Below are 20,593 nucleotides of genomic sequence, written 5' to 3'. Positions count from 1 at the left end.
GTTTATCTATGGTAAAAATGGAATGCTTAAATGCCTACAGTAGTATCTGATATTAGCGCGTACAGACAGATAGACGCGACAGTGGAACTTTGTTATAATAATATGTAGTGATGTCGGTAACAGGGTTCTAATGTCCTAGAATGAGACGCAAACTGCGCGGCGTGCGCGCACGCCGCACGGGGGTACAAATCGAGAATGGTATAAAAGCACTCGCACGCGTTCTAACCGTATCACTTGCCTAGTGGATTTAATATCATAAAATGGCAGCTAAGGTAAAAACAAATATTATAAAAGTATATTTTATAATACTTTCTACAATTTCTTTATCAAAATCAGTTTATGCAGATTAAATACCTAATGGAGAAAAGACACTCGTATGAATAGAGATAACATATCTAATAACATATTTTATAAAATTTAACTCAAAAATATTTATTATGATGAATAATGATCATTAATTAATTTTTAAACACATTTTATAACTCAGATTTCTCTTTACAATTAATATGAAAATGACAAATTTTCATTTTATATGAATTACGAATAGACATAACTCAAAATGAGAAAAAAGACGAAGACCCTTCTTGGATCGATAGACCTAATAATACAGTGTGTAATCTTTCTTCGTTACAGATTCTATTATTCCTGTGCGCGGTAGCGACCGCCCGCGCTGGTGGCTTATACGGTGCTTCATACGCCGCCGCCCCAGTAGCCTCATACGCTACATACTCAGCTGCCCCAGCTTACTCCACTTACGCCGCTCCTGCCATCTCATCGTACGCCGTACCCGCCGTGTCGTCGTACGCCGCTCCCGCCTACGCCTCATACGCCGCTGCTCCCGTAGCGTACTCCGCCCCCGTCGTCAAGGCCGTCGCACCCGCAGTGTCCTCCGTGTCATCGTACTCCAGCCACACCTCCCACGGCACACCCGTGATCGCTAAAGCCATCGCCCCCGTCGCGACTTACGCTGCAGCACCCGTCATCAAGAGCTACGCTGCACCCGCAATCTCTACATACGCCGCAGCGCCCGCTTACTCCGCGTACGCCGCTCCTGCGTACTCCACTTACGCCGCCGCTGCTCCCTTGTCTTACGCCGCCCACGCTGCCCCTGTCGCCACTTACGCCGCTGCACCCGTCCTGAAATCGGTAGCTTACTCTGCTGGACCAGCGGTCGCATACGGTTCATACGGCGGCATCGGCTCATACGGCGGCTACGGCTCATACGGCGGCTACGGCTACAACAGCGGCTACGGCCACGGCTGGTGATCACTTTACCAATGTGTACAAATCTAGTTATTAATATTATGTAATTTATGTACATATATACTCATGTATTTATTTGAAAAAAACACAATGCGAATAAAATTTTAAAAATATCATAATATTTAACTTCTTTTATTAAAAAACAACAAAACTATGTACAACAAAATACCTAGAACAAGAAGTTAGAACCAATATCATAAATTAGTAAATAACAATTAATTGTATTTGACACTAGCTGCCCTGGCGAACTTCGTTCCGCCTAACAGTCGATTCAAATTTTTTTAATCTTTCTCTCCGTAAGAACTATCCTCGTACTTCAAGGATACTACTCGTATTATAAAAAAAGAATGAGCGAAATCGGTTCAGCCGTTCTCGAGATTTGCGATGAGCAACACATTTAGTAATTCATTTTTATATTATAGATTATCTGGATTAATTACACTATAGATAAACTTATTTGCTCTGATCATTCAATATTAGGTACACTGAATGAACGAAATACAACATATAAAATTTAAACATTATGTACAAATCTCGTGGTATAGTATCCATTCCATGGAAATCACTGACTCATAAAAGACTATCTTTATTTTTGCTTTAGTAGAAAATGGTTTGAAAGATAACCATTAAATCTCTTGAGTAAGCTTAATATTATTTTGCACAGCTCTGTACAAAAGCTCAACGTTCAAATACACTAAGGCTAAGAGGGAAACTATTCATGGTATCTAAATTATGTCGTAGGCAAAGGGAAAAATTCAAAAAATTGGAAGGTGTCAATTTTCGTACACACTAGTTATAGCTAAGTTTTGAAAACTTAAATTTTGCGTGATGCATGTAGAAAGAAAATAAAGAAAAAACTATAACAGTTGATAATATCTACAATCTACATAGTTAGAAGACGTGCCATATTAATTTATATTGAAAGTCTGGCGATGCAATTATTAATTTAATTCAAAGCCCTGACTCGGTATAGCATTCGAACTTGTATCTTTCCTTTAGCTCTGCTTGGTAACTTTGCTAACTTGCAACAACAAACATCATTGACATAATATGAAATTAGATCATACCTACTACTTCAGATTTATCTAATACATGTAACACCATTTGTTCTAACTGACTGATTGAGTGATTGATCACATTCAACGCACATCCTATATAATTATATCGCTGGGTTTGGAAACTTGAGATTCAGAGGTTAGAATAGGGGATGAAATCTTACATTAAAGCCAGGTAATTTTTCAAGTTATAACCATGAAAATTGGTGTTAGAGAATGTATTGGTTTAAATATTTTGTATGAGGTTTTCAGGAATTCCATTCCCTCACCGATTTTCATAAATTCCACTCGAGCGAAGCCGGGGTGAGTCAGCTAGTATCTATTAATATATGATCAAATTAAAATAAGTGCCAAGTTTAATTATTTCCGAGCTCCCTATAATACTATTTTTTTAACGAAAAGCCGGATTTTCCTATTAGCCTGCGACATGTATATTACCCAGCTTACTCTGGCTAGAGCTTCTGTAGGTTTGTTACAAAAGCCTTTGTCCTCTGTCCTCTCCTCGATCTCGCTTCCTTATCTGATGCGACCACCGAGTTGCGCCATTCCTATTGCATCTCTTTACCCTTCCTTCGGTTTCCTAACTTTAGTTAATCATTTTTTTAAATAATTTTTATACTTAAATGAACAACGAATCAGTTTATTTAACGATTACATATTTATATTTTATTTAATAACAAGTGCTTAAACATAGATTAAGTATAGATAAGTTACCCTTGACCGGAAGCGGGCTAACCTGGAAGAAAAATATAAACATCAACTTGTATGCAAAAACGAGTTGCAGCTCGCAAATTTTTTCTTTCTCTCCGCTCTCTATAACTTCGTGGTTGGTACCGTACCGATGCATTATCTATGTTTCCGCGCATAGGTGTTCTGAGCAGAAAATCGAAATACTCGTAGGTACTCTTTGTAGACAAAACAATAATTTAATTTCGTTGATTTGGTTTCACGGGAGGCATTTACGCGTAGATAACTAATGAAATGAAAAGAACAATAAATAATTAATTACATAGCTACAAGGTTTTTTTTCTATCACAATATTTTACTTACCAAAACTCGATAAGCTGTGATAGCGTAGTGGTTCTAATCGGAGGTCGGGAGTTCGAACCCGGGCACGCACCTCTAACTTTTCGGAGGTATGTGCGTTTTACGTTTTTAAAATATCACTGGCTTTAAATCTGTGCAGGAAAACATCGTGAAGAAACCCGCATGCCTGAAAGTTCTCCATAATGTTCTCAAAGCTTTGTGAAGTCTACCAATCCGCATATGGCCAGCGTGGTAGACTATGGCTAAAACCCTTCTCACTCTGAGAGGAGACACGACACGATGATGATGTTTATGCTTACCTTCTCGTAATTGCAAAGGATGTAAATTGACATTTATTAGTAAGTGAACCGGAAGTTATTCATTTACTGAGGCTAACATTAACATACTCGTATGGCAATTGTACATAGGTAGCTATAACATAAACAATTTTAACTTTTAACATCTCAACTAAACCTTTGCACGAATTCAATAAACCTTGCAATAGACATCAGTACCCTTATTATAAATGTGAAAGTGTGTTTGTTTGTTGGTTTGTTGGCTTGTCCTTCAATCACGTCGCAACGGTGCAACTGATTGACGTAATTTTTTGCATGGGTATAGATAAAGATCTGCAGAGTGACATAGGCTTTTTATCCCGGGAAATCAAAGAGTTTTCCACGGGATTTTTAAATAACCTAATTCCACGCGAACGAAGTCGCGGGCATCAGCCAGTATAACATATTGGTAGTTTAAATATAGTAAATGGTATCTTTGTTTGTTTATTTGTCCCTTCCGTATTCCTACACCATTCATCCCATTGCGATGAAACTTTGTACAGATGTTGTTGGGACTTACGGACACGGTAGGTGGTACCATCAATTATACAATACTAGCTGATGCCCGTGACTTCGTAGGCGTGGATTTAGCTTTGAAAAATCCCGTGGGAACTCTTTGATTTCCCGGGAGAAGAAGTAGCCTATGTCACTCTCCAGGTCTTTAACTTTACCCATGCAAAAAATCACGTCAATCCGTTGCTCTGCTGCGACGTGATTGAAGGAAAAACCAACAAACCAACAAACAAACACACTTTCGCGTTTCTAATATGGGTACTGATAATATGGGGTACTGATTGATTTGATTATTGGGTTCAAAATAACACCTATGTATACATATATTTGAATATACCAGAATGGCAGATTGCATGATTCTAGGTCAACGGGAAGTACCATATTGGGTTTTTTGACAGACACGACAGACGAACAGACAAACAAAGTGATCCTATAAGGGTTCCTTTTTCCTTTTGAGGTACGTAACCCTAAAAATTACACAAGCGATTTTATAACCGGTTAAGAGTTTTAGGAGTAAGGTTATAATAGGTTTGAATACGGGCTGATTTTTTTCATTTATAAATAAACTATCTTATGCTTGCGACTTCGTCCGCGTGGACTACACAAATTTCAAACCCCTATTTCACCCCCTTAGGGGTTGAATTTTCAAAAATCCTTTCTTAATGGATGCCTATGTCTTATTATCTGCATGCCAAATTTCAGCCCGATCCGTCCAGTAGTTTGAGCTGTGCGTTGATAGGTCAGTCAGTCCTTTTATATATTTAGAAGATTAGATACAGAATATTTACATTTTGTGACTCTCGCCAACCTGGTGAGCCAGTTTAATGTAGGAGTGTTGTGACTTGTGAAGTTTGAACCGACCTACAAGCCTTGACACTGAATAAAGCGCTCACGGCGATGGACCAAAACGAGTACACTATAAATGTCAATACCAACACTTACCGGCTATGCTATATAAAAGCATCTGCTGTAGGATCGAAATTCATTCCACCCATAACAACGGAACAAGCAAACATGTACACCAAGGTAGGAACAGTGCTTTTGTTTACAGAAATAGATCATGAATCTGTCAAATTCAAAGTCCTGACTGACTGACTTATAATATCAACGCACAGCCTAAGCCGCTGGTCCTGTGGACATGAAATTTGGAGGGTGTGTTCTTTTTAAAGAGTGGGTATCCACTAAGAAAGGATTTTTAGAAATTCCATTCCTAAGTGGGTTAAATGGGGGTTTGAAATTGATGTAGTCTACGCGGACGATGTCGCGACTGAGCATTAGTGTCAATATAGTTGATTCAATTTAAGAGATCGCATTAAGTTCGTTTTCTCCCTTGCCTGTTCTATTAATTAATATCGATAAAATTGTATTTTGGACTAATTATTTTGAAGACCTCCATAGCGCAGTGGTGTATGACGTGTGAGGGAATTCCGGGTTCAATTCCTAGCAGGAACAATTTGGGAATTTATGATTTCTAAATTTTCCCTGTTCTGGTCTGCTGGCCACCCTTTTACCCCCTACTGGCAAAGTTCCGGCACGATGCCGTATTAAAACCGATAAGGGGTTATGGGTTAAATAAAACTGCTATAAGCTTCGCCCGCTTTCATCTTAGACTGCATCATCATCAGGTGAGATTGCAGTCAAGGGCTAACTTGTAATGAAATAAATAAATAAATCAAATATAAAATGTGTTTGTATATTTCTAGGTCGTAATCTTCATGTGCGCCGCGGGCATCGCCTCCGCTGGCAACCTCCTCCACGCTGCACCAGTCGCGTACAGCAGCGCTCCCGCGGTGTCCTACCAAACCATCTCCACCCACTCCGCGCCCGCCGTCGCCGCCTACTCCGCACCAGCCATCGCTGCTTACTCTTCTCCCTACGTGACTAAGACGATCGGCACCCCCGTCTCTTACTCGTCCGTGGCCCACCCCGCCGTGTCTTACTCCTCAGTCGCCCACGCTGCCCCAGTAGCGTACTCCAGCCCTGTTTACGCTAAGACCATCGCCGCTCCCGTTGCCACTTACGCCGCGGCTGCTCCCGCTTACTCCACTTACGCCGCTGCACCCGTACTGAAGTCCGCCATCACTTACTCCGCCGCACCCGCGGTCTCTCACGTCTCCTACTCAGGCTTAGGTGCTACCTACGCGTGGTAAACAATGAAATATAAATAATGATGTAAATAGGCTTTATTTTAACTTATTGAAGTTTTTATAATAAAAAAAAGAATGATAATAATATTTTTTATTCTCCCCTATTAACTTTACATACCTACTTATAATACTTATATTTTCATCAGAATAGGTTAATCAATGAGATGTGAATAGGTACCTAGCAGACAAATAGATGGACAAACACACTTTCGCATTCATAATAATATTATTATTGGTATGGATAGGATGTGGATGAGTACACTAACGCTGAGTTTTTTAAAAAGAAATCAAAAAATTTAGTGAATATTAAACCAATAATTTAGTCCCAAGATTTCTACGGAGTCTCAGCATATTATATGTAGATCCGATGACACTGTAGCACATAATAAGCATGGTATGACTCTAGTATAGAGTGAACTAAAGTGAAGAAACTTTCGTGAATGAACGATAATATGTCAATTAATATTAGGCTAGGGTGCCGCGCATCGATGGTGCCGCGGAAGCAAAGAAAAATAGGCTAAGGCTACATTGCGTCAGAAGTAGGAGCTTTTGGTGCCTGTCAGTGACGTCGAAGCCTCGACGCTTTGTTACAAGTGCCTGTCGTATTCGTAGTCCATAAGTAAGTGTCGTAAAGATGATTTTAAGTTTTAAAAGTTACACCGGCTCAAGGATTTGTATATAAATCTTTGAACTCGTGTAACTGGAATGGTACATATTTTTACAGAAATCGGAAACTACAGACAGATATTTTGTTCCTAGAACGTGTCTACAAAAGAGATGTTTCAAACTGTGCCACATACATGTGCACTTCTTTAAAAAATTGAGAAAAATCAGTATATCCCGGGAAAATTAATAATTAGTTTTGAGTTTAAATGTATAGTTTAGTGCTACAAAAATAATTTTAAATTAATAATTTTATGAATTTTCCATAATGGTGACTGATTACTGATGTACAAACTACTTCTCTTAATGAATGACGGTAAATAAAATTGGTCAAGCGCCAGTCGGACTCGCCCACGAAGGGTTCCGTACCATCGTACAAGATATATAACAATATGTATTTTTTGAAGTTTATTAATTTGTATGGGGTCCTTTTTGAAATCACCATCTTGGTTTTTTATTATATATTTTGTTGTTATAGCGGTAATAGAATAAACACTGTGAAAATTTCAACTCTCCACCTAATAAAATAGGATTATCATCTGGATTAAAATATCATCTTCATGAAATAGGTACAACCCGCTGACAGACAGACAGACAGACAGACGGACGGACAGCGAAAACTATAACTTAGCAACTTAGCAAAAAGGGTCCCTAGAAATGAGTCAGGTGATATTTATACCTATTCATATGTATTCCAAAAATATTTTTTTTACATTTAAAAACGATTCATCGATGTTTCATATTCAAAATATTGTTTAGAAAATACTCACTACATATTATATTCTACAATCTAAAGCCTCCGGCGAGGGTAAACATGATGCCAAGCCATGAGCCAAACAAAAAGTTTGACTCTGTTTTGTTCTCCAATACAAAACAACTTTTTGTAAAAAATAAAATGCATGCAGCATGGCAGTCTATTTTAGACTTTTTTAAATCAGACCTTATCACCTACATAACAAGTACCCGATAGGTCGAGATGGCTATCGGGGAGGGAACGCCCCGCACACCCGCATAGCCCTCGCGCTAAATCGGTGCGGGCAAGCGCGGGTGACGTGCGGGTGTGCGGGGCGTCCTCCCGCCTCAAATCCCAATTGCCATCTCGACCTGTCGCATACTATACATACACAGACTATAAGTATATACCTACCTATTAGTAGTACGACTGCACTGCACGAAGCACAAGGAAAATTCTGATTACGCTTTAGTGCATACAAAATGTTGATCGTACCTAATACCCTAGATATTCTAGTGTAAAGGGACTTTTTAACCACGAAGTAGAAAATATTGTGTGTTAACGAACAGGAAAAAAATCTCATGAAAGGTCATGAGAATTTTTTTGTCGGTTTGTTCTTCAATCACATTGCAACGGTGCAATGGATTGACGTAATTTTTTGCATGGGTATCGATAAAGACGGACAGTGTTATGTCACTGTCCGTCTTTTTATCCCGAAAAATCAAAGAGTTCCTACGGGATTTTTAAAAAACCTAATTCCACACGGGCGAAGTCGCGGACATCATCTAGAAGTATACGAAGCCAAATACCAATGCGCTGGCGATGGCGCCTGTCTTACTGGCTTGAAATAAAGACGGGCCCGCTCTATTCTCTGGCGAGAATAGAGCGGGCCAGCGCTGAAAAACTTGACAAACTGTTTCATCATCATCATGATCAACCCCTCAACGGGTCACTACTGAGCGTGGGTCTCCTCTCAGAGTGAGAAGGGTTTTGGCCATAGTCTACCACGCTGGTTATGTGCAGATTGGTAGACTTCACACACCTTTGAGAACATTATGGAGTATGCAGGCATGCAGGCTCACGATGTTTTCCTTCACCGTTAATCCAAGTGATATTGAATTACTTAAAACGCACATATCTCCGAAAAGTTAGAGGTGCGTGCCCGGGATCGAACCCCCGACCTCCGATTATAAGGTGGACGTCCTAACTACTAGGCTATCACAGCTTCTGAACTGAGAACAGAAAAAGAGAACAGAAAAATCGTTTATACAAGGCAGCCAGCGATGGCTTCGTATAAAGCTATTATTCTACTATCTACGTTTTATTACAGTTTATTTAAGACTGAAAAATTATACCAGCAAAATTACTCTGAAGTATGTTCACGAAAAAAAATGAAGAGCATTGGAAGTTTCCTTTAATATTGAACCGTACGATTTAGACTTCAATAATGAATCGAATGATCAGAGGTGGACCTTGACACTGAAAAAGTATTCGCCCGCAGCAATGTACGGAGCATTAATTAAGTAGGTAGGTACATCGTGAATGTCAAGACTTGCTCTGAACAACCATATAAAAGCATCTCAAGTTGGTCCCAAAATCATTCCAACAGCAACCACGGAACAAACAATCATGTACACCAAGGTACACTAACGGATATTCATTTGTGTTAGTTAAGTACAGGATCCAAGTGCCCACGAAAAGTGTAGTTCGAGACTAGAGGACACCTTCCAAGTTTTCCTTGGAAGATTCATTTTCTACGTCGCGAGTTTTAGAACTAGAGTGATTGAGCGTAATATCATCGATATTGTGCATTGTGAGGTCTAAAGTACCTAGTACTTTGGGATAGTCTACTTTGGAGAAACACATATTTTGTGTTATCCTAATGTAGACCATTTAGTAATTTTAATGACAATTACTATGAAAGAAATATGTGCCTAGAGAAACTGATATTTAGTATTAGATGATGCTCGCGACTTTATCCCCGTGGATTTAGGTTTTTAAAAATCCAGTGGGAACTTTTTAATTTTCCGTGATGAAATGTAGCCTTTTGTTAATTCAGGGTATAAAAACTCTATTATCTCTATTCCAAATTTCAGCTAAATCGGTTTTGCTGTTGTGGCGTGTACGAGTAACAAACATCCAAACTTTCACATTTAAATTATTATGTGATTAATTATGATAACTTAGTAAAATTTCTTATACCAATTTATCACCTAGGTACGCAAATTCATGTTGTTAATCATATTTATTATTTCACCAGGTCGTAATCTTCATGTGCGCCGCGGGAATCGCCTCCGCTGGCAACCTACTCCACGCTGCACCAGTCGCGTATAGCAGCGCTCCCGCAGTGTCCTACCAAACCATCTCCACCCACTCCGCGCCCGCCGTCGCCGCCTACTCCGCACCAGCCATCGCTGCTTACTCCTCACCCTACGTGACTAAGACGATCGGTGCCCCCGTCTCTTACTCGTCCGTGGCCCACCCCGCCGTGTCTTACTCCTCAGTCGCCCACGCTGCCCCAGTAGCGTACTCCAGCCCTGTTTACGCTAAGACCATCGCCGCTCCCGTTGCCACTTACGCCGCGGCTGCTCCCGCTTACTCCACTTACGCCGCTGCACCCGTACTGAAGTCCGCCATCACTTACTCCGCCGCACCCGCGGTCTCTCATGTCACTTACTCCGGTTTGGGTGTCAACTACGGATGGTAAAAAGTTAATTTATTTGTTAGCCTAATATGTAAATAAATTACTCTGTTGACCTTAATTTATTGAAATGACCTTAAATTATTTTTAAACAGTCAATAAACATAATTTTAAAAAGAACAACTTTTTTCTTTTACACATCAATCTGCATCAATGATCTTATTATTTTTCCCTTTTATGAGCAAAATTTAATTACTTAAAGACAACGATCTTTATTTACTACGTTTAATGGTTTAAATATAATTAATTTTCTCATGATCAGGAAGAGTCCATCACAATAGATAAGTATAGATAATATTTATGCGATAATATCTAACAGTCATTAGCTAGTCTTTAAACATGGTAAACAAATGCGAAAAAATCCTTCAAGTTCGTTTTCTGTAGAAGAGTTCCGCATAAACCAGTTCAGTATTCACTACAGTCTATCCCTACCATTGATGACAGATCCACGCCACCCCTGATAATATATTCTGTGATACCTTCATTGTATGAATCGACTGAGCTAAATAGCTGGTTGGTACCTTCCTACTAATTAAATACTTAATGGTAGGTACTTAATGCTGAACTTGTAGCCTAAGCAGTAGGTATACCTACGCCGAACGGGCGGGCCTACCGCATAGTCTGTCTGTTAATATATCCGCTGCGCGATTGCGGGAGAATGACAGCTACACTGTCACGATTGCAATCACCTCTGATTGGTTGACGCTCGCTCACTATTGGCTACAATGCATTGTTGCAACAAGAATTGCCCAAATTCAGCCAATCACAACAATTGAGATTGGAATAATGATTGATGCAGGTTTTAGGCAATCGCCCTACAGCTCTAGTGCAGCTTTATCCAAGGAAAGAAGTCAATAGGTATAGAGCTCTCTTGATTGTTTGATGACTCAAAATGGTTAACACCCACTGAGATTTTCGTCCTTGTCATTTGTATGGGATCACGTAACAGAGAAAGCCCTATACTAACTTCTTTCCGTGGATAAAGTATAGTAGTACGAGTAGGAACAGTATTAAAGTTAAGCGGATCTAATATTAATTATCATGCCGGCCGCATATTATCAGAACAGCTTGTCTTTCAAGAGAATGATACTCGTCGGAAGGTAATTTTCTCATACATTATGTGCCTACTATCTAGACCTCGAAAGGCGTGTGGCAGGCCCACTCTGTGGGTAGGTCACACGTCCTTCGAGGTCTAAATAGGATAGGAGGATAGGATAGAACTTGCGACAACGCATATCAGTCGATTGCGATCGTTAAGCAACATCGACCCAAGTCGGTAACTGGTTTTTTTTTTTGCGGAACATCACCAAAATCTATAGGTAGGTAAAATAATGACAGCTCTCTAGTTCGCATTTTTGCTTGCAGCAAATGTTAAAAACACCTTTAAACGAAGGGTTTCGTACCATCGTACAAGAAGGTCAAGCCACTACATAAAAAAGACGACAAAAAAAACCTGACTAACTACCGCCCAATCACACTTGTATCTATTTTTTCAAAAATCTTTGAGAAAGCAATGTATGGCCGTCTAACTAAATTTTTTACAAAAAATGATATAATAAATAAGCAACAATATGGCTTTCAAAAAAATAAGTCGACGACACTAGCTGCATTCAAACTGGTAAACAAAATAGCAAAAAATATAGATTCTAAAATACCAACATGCGTAATATTCTTTGATATGAGCAAGGCCTTTGATTTTGTATCACACAGCATTTTGTTGGACAAACTAGAACAAAATGGCATCAGAGGACCGGCTCTTAAATGGATGGAGTCTTATTTAAAAGATCGTAAGCAACGTGTAGAGATAAATTCTATCGACGAGAAGGCTACCATAATTCCCCAAAAATCAAACTTTAAAATAAATAGATACGGAGTGCCGCAAGGAAGCGTCCTCGGACCGTTATTATTCTTAATTTATATTAATGACCTACCTAGTGTAACTAAAAATGACTGTTATTTATTCGCTGACGACATATCTATAATCATGACATGTAGCAATAAAAATAATATTGGTAATTATGAAAATGACATTAACAATGAAATTAATACTGTGGTAAATTGGTTGCAGGATAATAACCTTCAAGTTAATATTAAAAAAACCTCCTTTATACAATTTAGTGTAGGTAACCGTTGTAATAACTACAACCTTAAGATAAACTATACAGATACCCAAATAGAAGAAGCTCAGCAGGTTAAATTTTTAGGAGTACTATTAGATAAAAATCTAAAGTGGAAAGCGCACGTCGACATAGTATGCAAAAAAATTCATAAATATGTTTATGTGTTATATAGATTACGCAAAACAGCATTGCCAAGTACGGTATTGGCAGCTTATCACGGCTATGTCGCATCAGTTCTTCGATATGGACTCATACTGTGGGGAAACTCTAGTGAGGCTTACAGAGCTTTCATAGCTCAAAAGAGATGCTTGAGAGCTATGACAGGAGCTTTTTACTTAGATTCATGTCAACCATTATTTAAAAAATTACGTATTCTCCCACTTCCGTGTATGTATATATATGAAATCTGTATCTTTGTGAAACAACATGATGATCTATTTACAAAAGCAAAAGATATTTATCCAAGGAATACAAGAAACGGTGATAGACTGGTGATTGAACATAGGTTTTACAGTGCATCTTACGGAAAATGTAGTTATGTCATGTGTATAAAAATATTTAATAAACTACCTCCAGGATTACGGGTATTACCCCTCCTACGATTTAAGATGGATCTTTTTAAGTGGCTTATAGATAAATGTTTTTATTCAATCAATGAAATGTTGGCACAGTAGGTTAAGTTGACTCTTATAATATATAATATATAGAATTAAACTTGACTTAGATTGTAAAAATAATTAAAATTTAATGAATTTAACTATGCTAATAATTATTAGAATTTTATTAATTGTGTTATAATAGAAAAAATTTTGCATGCCAGAAATGGCCGATTACATTGATTCTTACTTACCTTAAAAATTAACTACCATTGTGACATGTATTCTAGCAAAATAAAGGATTTATGATTTATGATTTATGATTTATGAAATAACACTCTGTAAATTTTTTTATGATGTTACCACAAATTCACAGTTTTTGGATATTTACCTTTATAAAACCCTATAGGTTGTGATCCCCTTGACGAGTCTTGACAGACACGGCAGACAATCAGATAGACAGACAGACAGATAGACAGACAGACAAACAGACAATGAAGTGATCCTATAAGGGTTCCTTTTTTTTCTGGAGAAACGTAACCATGAAAAACAAATCATATTAGAAAAAAACACGACTGCCTTGCCGAAAAAAGAAGCTATTTTTTTAAAAAATCACATTTGAAAATGGCGCTATACAGCCGCTTTATTAATTCTTTTAAAAAAAAATACAGTCTCATTTGGGATGATGTAAGGAATTCTAACGATACCCCATACATGCAAATCTGTTCAGGCATTTAGGAGCTATGGTAGAATAAATAAACTTACACATACAGGATGTAATTAAAATGCTAGCGAAAACTTAGCGCTATTATTGTACTACCTAAACACAATCCAATACCAATTAGCATTTGCCTTATAATTGTAGTTTTAGTGATTTAATAATTTTCAACCCCGCAATGTATAGCGTGCAAAACTCGGGGTCAATGCCCACCACGACGTAGTGGTGACCTCGCGACACCTATCTAGGTAACGTACATTGACTTCTAGCGTCAGTCAGATGTTTAATTTGTAATACAAGGTTTTTGCGTTTTTGTGGTATCTTATCAGTAACTAGCTCATGCTCGCGACTTCGTCCGCGTGGACTACAATAATTTCGACCCCCTATTTAACCCCCTTAAGTTGAAATTTCAAACAGCCTTTCTTAGCGGATGCCTACGGCATAATAGCTATCTGCATACCAAATTTCAGCCCGATCCGTCCAGTAGTTTGACCTGTGCGTTGATATATCAGTAGATAAATTTTGTCACACTGATTGTAAAATGCATGCGAATCCGACGTGAATGGCCACTTTTTCGCCAAAAAACATCAGAGCAATATTTAAACCAAATAAATTTACGTATTTTGCACAGCAGTCACTACAATATTATTAATGAGTGGTATTTTATAACGATTTCCACTTTTCTTTTCATTCCATTAGCCTATTCATTGTTTTTTATAGTTTAATAGCATGATATTAAGGTACTGTACATGTGTCGTACTTTGGTACACAGAAAATAGATAGACAACACAGATAAGTAGATTTTACTATAAAGAAGGAGCCAGCAAGAAACTCAACTTTGTCATTACATTTGTGCCCGGATGAGGCATGGGCATGGCACCACAGTTTAGCATGAATTAATTGTTTCAATGTCATTGTTATAATTCTTTGAACATGCCCTATCCGGGCACCAAACCAAAAACCACCCTAAAATCAAATCTTTAACAGATTCATTATGCAATAACTTCTATTTTCAGCACTTTTTTGTCGATGCCTACATTCGCCACTTATTGTTATAAAAAGGCAAACACGAAAATAAAAACAAAATCGTATAAGATAATTTTAGTTTATTTGATTTTTAAATAGTCGCCCATAACAATAATATTAATCAACAGATTTATGTCTTAATTACGTTTAGATAAAATGCACGTATTTACAAAATGCTTTCCTTATTATTTACCAACCGTGACCAACGCCCCATGCGTTGCGAGCCCATCCATGGCCAGCATATCCGACGGAAATGGGAGCTGCGGCATAAGACACAGCTGGGGCGGCTGCGTAGGTCGAATAGGCAGGAGCAGCGTATGACACTGGAGAGGCGTAAGAGATTGTACGAGCCAAAGGTGTAGCGTAACTGGAGATCGCAGGTACGGAATAACTTTTAGCGTAAACAGGAGCAGCAGCAGCATATGTCCTTACAACGGGGGCAGCAGCAGCGTATGTCCTTACAACGGGGGCGGGTGCAGCGTATGTCCTAGCAACTAAGGGTGCAGCATAGCTCTTCGCTAATACGGGAGCAGCAGCAGCGTACGCTACGGGACTCGTTTGAATGGACACTGATTGGTGGGACACAGAAGGGGCGGCGGCGTAAGTTGCAACTGGTGCAACCGCTTTGGCAACCACTGGAGCGGCGTACGATGCAACAGGGGCTGCGTACGAAACTGCAGGTGTGGCATACGAAACCGCGGGTGCTGCGTACGAAACCGCGGGTGCAGAGTACGAAACTGCGGGTGCAGCGTACGAAACCGCAGGTGCTGCGTACGAAACTGCGGGTGCAGCATACGAAACCGCAGGTGCAGCGTATGCGGCTACAGGGGCCGCGTGTGACGTGGTGGTTGTAGAGTAAGATACGGATGTGGCCGGGGCGCTGTATGCCACTGGGGCCGCATGGAGTAGGTTGCCAGCGGAAGCAATCCCCGCGGCACAAAGGAAAATGATGACCTGAAATAAAAAATCTACGATTATCATTTATTTTAAATGGATACTAGCTAACCCACTCTTGAACTGCCCTGGCTTCGTTCGGATGGAATTTATGAAAATTATATCTTAATGGGAGTTTTAGATCATAGAAAACTACGTGCAAAATTTAAAACTAAACACAGTGTTTTTAGCTATACGTTGATATGTTATACAGTTAGTTTATTAGTCTACAATATAGTCAGTCAAATTGGTCAGTATTGGTCAAATTGATTGAGATTCTTCAAATAGTAATGCTGCCGTGATGGATGAATGGTTTAATTAATACACGTACCATTGAATGGTAAATAGCCTAATATTTAAACCAACCGAACCGACCGATATAATTAGTACAAATTGATCGCTCTTCAATTATTGAACAGTAATAAAATAAACTAAAATTTGGCTTTATTGGATTCTAGCAATAGGTGTGATATAATGATGGCGATGATAAAATTTGCCACACACTAAAATATAGTTCGCGACAGGTTGAGATAGCAATCAGGGTGGGGACGTCCCGCACACCCACACAGCCCCCGTGCTGAATCGGTGCGGGCGAGCGCAGGTGATGTGCGGTTGTGCGGGGAATCCCTCCGCCTCATACCCCGATTGCCATCTCAACCTGTCGCGTACTATAGGTAAGTTTATAGAAACAGCACAAATAGATCCTTAATCAATGTGTCCTAAATACGAGTATTTGAAATTGTTTATAAACTTTTAGTTACTAACAAGTTAGTTATTTCTTATGGGAAATTAAAAAATACTATCCCTACCTTAGAGTACATGTTAAAGTAATGGAATCTATTTACACAGTAACTTTGAAAACACATGCATTCACTTTTATACTAAACCGAATGTACTGGTTTGGTACCCAATTCTTACAGAAGCTTACTGCACTCCAAAGCTCACTTGTTTAACATGGGAAAATGCACCTATAGTTTTTATGATAAGGTTAGTTTTTGCCAGGCATGTCATGCAACTAGGCACCTAAAACCCTATGTAACCTGTAACAATGTCAGGGCAAAATTGTGCCCGGTTCGCCTATAAATGTATGTACCTACTAGATTTCAATTCAACAGTTTGATAGTGAGATTACCCAATTCTAGTAACAAATAGACCGGTATTACAGAATTATCATAACCCTTTGCCTCTTATTAGGTCCTACCTAACGTTTGTAGATACTTCGTCCGTGTGAATTTTTTTTTATCTCCTATAGGAACCATTATTGCTAGCAGTTAGCATATTAAGTCTTGGCCGTCGAACTACGGTGCTGAGGACATCTGAAATTGTAAAATGTTGAACCCACCGTCGATCGACCGAGACAGGTACCTATAGTTTGCAATGAAGAACCACTATACTTAATAGGTACCAACATTCAGCTTTTATCAAACAGCTCAAAAATCCCACAGGATCTCGCGCCAATTAACGTTAATACATTTTAAGGGTTCCACATCTCAAAAGGTAAAAATGAAATCTTATAGGATCACTTCGTTGTTTGTCTGTCTGTCCGTCTGTCCGTTGTGGCTGTCAAGAAAACCTATAGGGTACTTCCCGTTGACCTAGAATCATGAAATTTGGTAGGCAGGTAGGTAGGAATAAATCAGAAATACCGTAAATTTGTGGTTACATCACAAAAAAAATTAAAATAATATAATAACTATGTTCATGAACAAATAATTAGTATTTTCAATTTTCAAAACAGATTTTTTAATGTAGGTATAATAGTTTTTGATTTATCGTGCAAAATGTCGAAAAAATACGACTGTAGTACGGAGCTCTCGATGTGCGAGTCTGACTCGCACTTGGCCGGTTTCTTATTATTCAAGACAACCCTTGATTCCTCTCACTGATCGATTTATATTACCGTGGTAAGTGATGAAAGCGAGCTTGCCGAGAAGAGGTAGGTACCTTCGGCAATTTGTTTAGTTTTTGTTTTAAGTTTTTCTCAGTTTTTTAGAGGAAACCGACCGAAAGCAAGTAGTTAAGCAGTAAGCCCATCCCTTATCATCGCGATATCGTATCGAAACGCTAAATCACTTGGTGGCATGTTTCTGCTGGAAGATTGACATTATGTAGAGCGTAAGCACACGAGTAGATATATAGACCAGAGGGGAAGCTTCATACTAGCGGCTGGCTGTAGGTTCACTCACTCTAGCGCAGCACACGCACATCACGACGTGTCATGGACGCTCCGTTTGCCGCCAAACTGGGCGCACGGAACGTCCGTGGCACGTCGTGGTGTGCGTGAGCTAGTGTGAAGCTTCCCCTCTGGTATAATATCTACTCGTGTGGCGTAAGTGAGTAGGTACCTACTTAGGGTGAGATCTATAGCGCGGCGCACTCTGATTTAGCTTAAACTTAAGACAAAGTTAAAACAAAACAGAGCTATTACTCTCACATAAATCTGTCTCGTTTTAAATCAATCTAGTCTGCGCAAAGTCAAAGTATGCTCTATTCTATAGATTCAAACCGTAGACCTTCCGGTTGAAACTACCGTGCCTACCACAGTGCCAAGGAGATCGTCAAAAAATAATTTCTACCTTTTAAAGAATAGTTCATAAATATAGATACGCATAATTGAAGTCGTGTAAGTTTCAATAAATTAAATAGGTAGGCGCCGAAATCCTTATGTGTTGCGACCTAGTTCAAATGAAATTTTAAATCGAAATTGCGTCATTTTGAGTGCAATTATATGAAATGATACATAATGCATATACCTATGTACTCCCAGCTCACATTTATTACAAACTGGGACAAACTTGCAGCATGCACTAATCATAGTCTGAGAGCCCACTGCATGAAGTCTTCGTCCGTTGCTTTAGGTAAGTACTTACCTACTCACTCAATAATCAAAATGCAATTTGTAGGTATTTCTTTCCATTTAAACTATAGGTAAGGGTTCTTTGTCTACTGCGGAACCCTGAAACCACGAGTTATTTGTTCGAAAAAAAAAACATATTTTATCACGATTTCAACATTTTTTAAATCATTTTTCTCAATTGTATTGATTTAGGTGGGTATCATTTTTCTCCAATTTTTATTAAAACACCAAGAATTGAACAAATTAACAGCTACAAAAAGCTGGTACCTAGATTAGTAATTTTTCATCAAAAAAAAAAGAATTACTTACTAAATTTGTTTAGTTTCCAAAAGCAGGTAGATTTGTCACTTAATCAATCAAAGCCATGTTAATGGCGTTTAGGTATAACTAAATGATGCCCGCGACTTCGTCCGCTAGAATTTAGGTTTTTTAAAAGCCCCGTGGAAACTCTTTGATTCTCCGAGATTAAAAGTAACCTATGTCCTTCCACGGGATGTAAGCTAACTCTAGGTATATCAAATTTCATCAAAATCGGTTAAAATGATGGGCCGTGAAAAGCTAGTAGACAGACAGACACACTTTCGCATTTATAATATAAGTATGGAAGTATGGATTATGGGATCTCAGACTATCAGAGAAAATTCCTCGTAAAAGGTAAATGTCAACGCAACACAAAATTTGACCTTAATATTCCTTGATTTATAATTATTATAAATTATTTTCGGAATCTGTATGATTAAAAAAAATCAGCTTCAAACTGACTCTAAGCCGTAACATAGATGACTTAAGATTTCTCAGAGTATGCAGTCCCTCCTAGATCCGAAGACCTGTGCGAAGCCAGTGCGGGTGTGCTAGCAATTATAGTACCAACGCGACAGGTCGGGATGGCAATCGGGGACGGAACGCCCCGCACACCCGCATAGCCCCTGCGCTAACCCGGTGCGGGCAAACGTTGGTGACGTGCGGGTGTGCGGGGCGTCCCCCCGCCTCATACCCCGATTGACATCTCGACCTGTTGACCATACTATAGGTCGTGGACAAAAATACTTATTACTGTCATCAGAATGCCTAATTTTATTATTGCATTTAAATAAAATTACAATAATTCTGTTTTCGCTTCAATTAATTCAGCTTTTAATAAAGGATAACTCGTAACTTCATTATCGGGAATTAATAATTTAATTCTCGTTTGTGAAGTACCTATTGGTCATACCAATCCAACTGATAAATTAGCTATGGTTTCCGTTTTTAGGGTTCCGTTCCCCAAAAGGAAAAACGGAACCCTTATAGGATCACTTTGTTGTCTGTATGTCTGTCTGTCTGTCAAGAAACCTCAGGGTACTTTCCATTGACCTAGAATCATTTTTGGCAGGTAGGTAGATCTTATTGCAGACATTCGGGGAAAATTCTGAAAACTGTAAATTTGTTGTTACATCACACAAAAAAAAATTGTGGTCATGAACTAATAATTAGTATTTTCAATTTTCGATGTAAGATAACTATATCAAGTGGGATATCAAATTATTATGAAAGGTCTTCACCTGTGCATTCTAAAACAGATTTTTGTTTATTTTTATGTATCATAGTTTTTGAATTATCGTGCAAAATGTCGAAAAAATACGACTGCAGTACGGAACCCTCGTTGTGCGAACCTGACTCGGACTTGGCCGGTTTATTTTTATTTTCCAGGTGGTAAGTGATGATGCAATCTATGATGGAAGTGGATTAACCTGGAAGGGGTATGGCAGTTTTTATTTAACCCATACCCTTTTGGTTTCTATACGCCATCGTAACAGAACGCTAACTCGCTTGGCGGCACGGCTTTACCGGTAGGGTGGTAACTAGCCACGGCCGAAGCCTCCCACCAGGTCAGACCAGAAAATTATAAATTATAAAATTATAAAAAA

The 20,593-nt window shown here is 38.9% G+C and overlaps 2 protein-coding genes across 3 annotated transcripts; one reads left to right on the top strand and one right to left on the bottom strand.

The window, feature by feature from the left end:
- The first annotated feature begins 240 nt into the window (after window positions 1-240).
- On the top strand, window positions 241-10,474 carry LOC117986620 (calphotin-like). Its single transcript, XM_034973493.2, has 7 exons — window positions 241-272; window positions 634-1,258; window positions 5,061-5,218; window positions 5,896-6,338; window positions 6,663-6,733; window positions 9,345-9,376; window positions 9,996-10,474. Exons 1-7 carry the CDS (start codon window positions 261-263, stop codon window positions 10,440-10,442), a joined length of 1,788 nt encoding a protein of 595 aa, XP_034829384.2. The 5' UTR covers window positions 241-260; the 3' UTR covers window positions 10,443-10,474.
- Window positions 10,475-14,989: 4,515 nt separating this feature from the next.
- LOC138402214 (cuticle protein 16.5-like) lies at window positions 14,990-16,651 on the bottom strand. 2 transcript variants are annotated; one of them, XM_069501862.1, is made up of 3 exons: window positions 16,639-16,651; window positions 15,372-15,850; window positions 14,990-15,212 (listed from the first exon to the last, which is right to left on the bottom strand). In XM_069501862.1, the coding sequence occupies exons 1-3, from the start codon at window positions 16,648-16,650 to the stop codon at window positions 15,086-15,088; spliced, it is 618 nt and encodes a 205-aa protein (XP_069357963.1). In that variant the 5' UTR covers window position 16,651; the 3' UTR covers window positions 14,990-15,085. The 2 variants fall into 2 exon arrangements, with proteins under 2 accessions (XP_069357963.1, XP_069357962.1); XM_069501861.1 differs by having other exon boundaries at window positions 14,990-15,850.
- Between the last annotated feature and the right edge of the window lie 3,942 nt (window positions 16,652-20,593).

Source organism: Maniola hyperantus, chromosome 11 (genome assembly GCF_902806685.2).
Source record: "Maniola hyperantus chromosome 11, iAphHyp1.2, whole genome shotgun sequence".
Taxonomy (NCBI): Eukaryota; Metazoa; Arthropoda; class Insecta; order Lepidoptera; family Nymphalidae; genus Maniola; species Maniola hyperantus.
Note: the sequence above shows the minus strand (reverse complement) of the source record. Positions and strands in the feature narration are given on the sequence as shown.

What these genes read in the sequence shown, in the direction of transcription:
- LOC117986620 (XM_034973493.2), top strand. An exon ending in CAACAGCGGCTACGGCCACG is followed by an intron (nt 1,259 to 5,060) that starts GCTGGTGATCAC and finishes CCGACCTACAAG; the next exon opens with CCTTGACACTGAATAAAGCG. An exon ending in AAACAATCATGTACACCAAG is followed by an intron (nt 9,377 to 9,995) that starts GTACACTAACGG and finishes TTATTTCACCAG; the next exon opens with GTCGTAATCTTCATGTGCGC.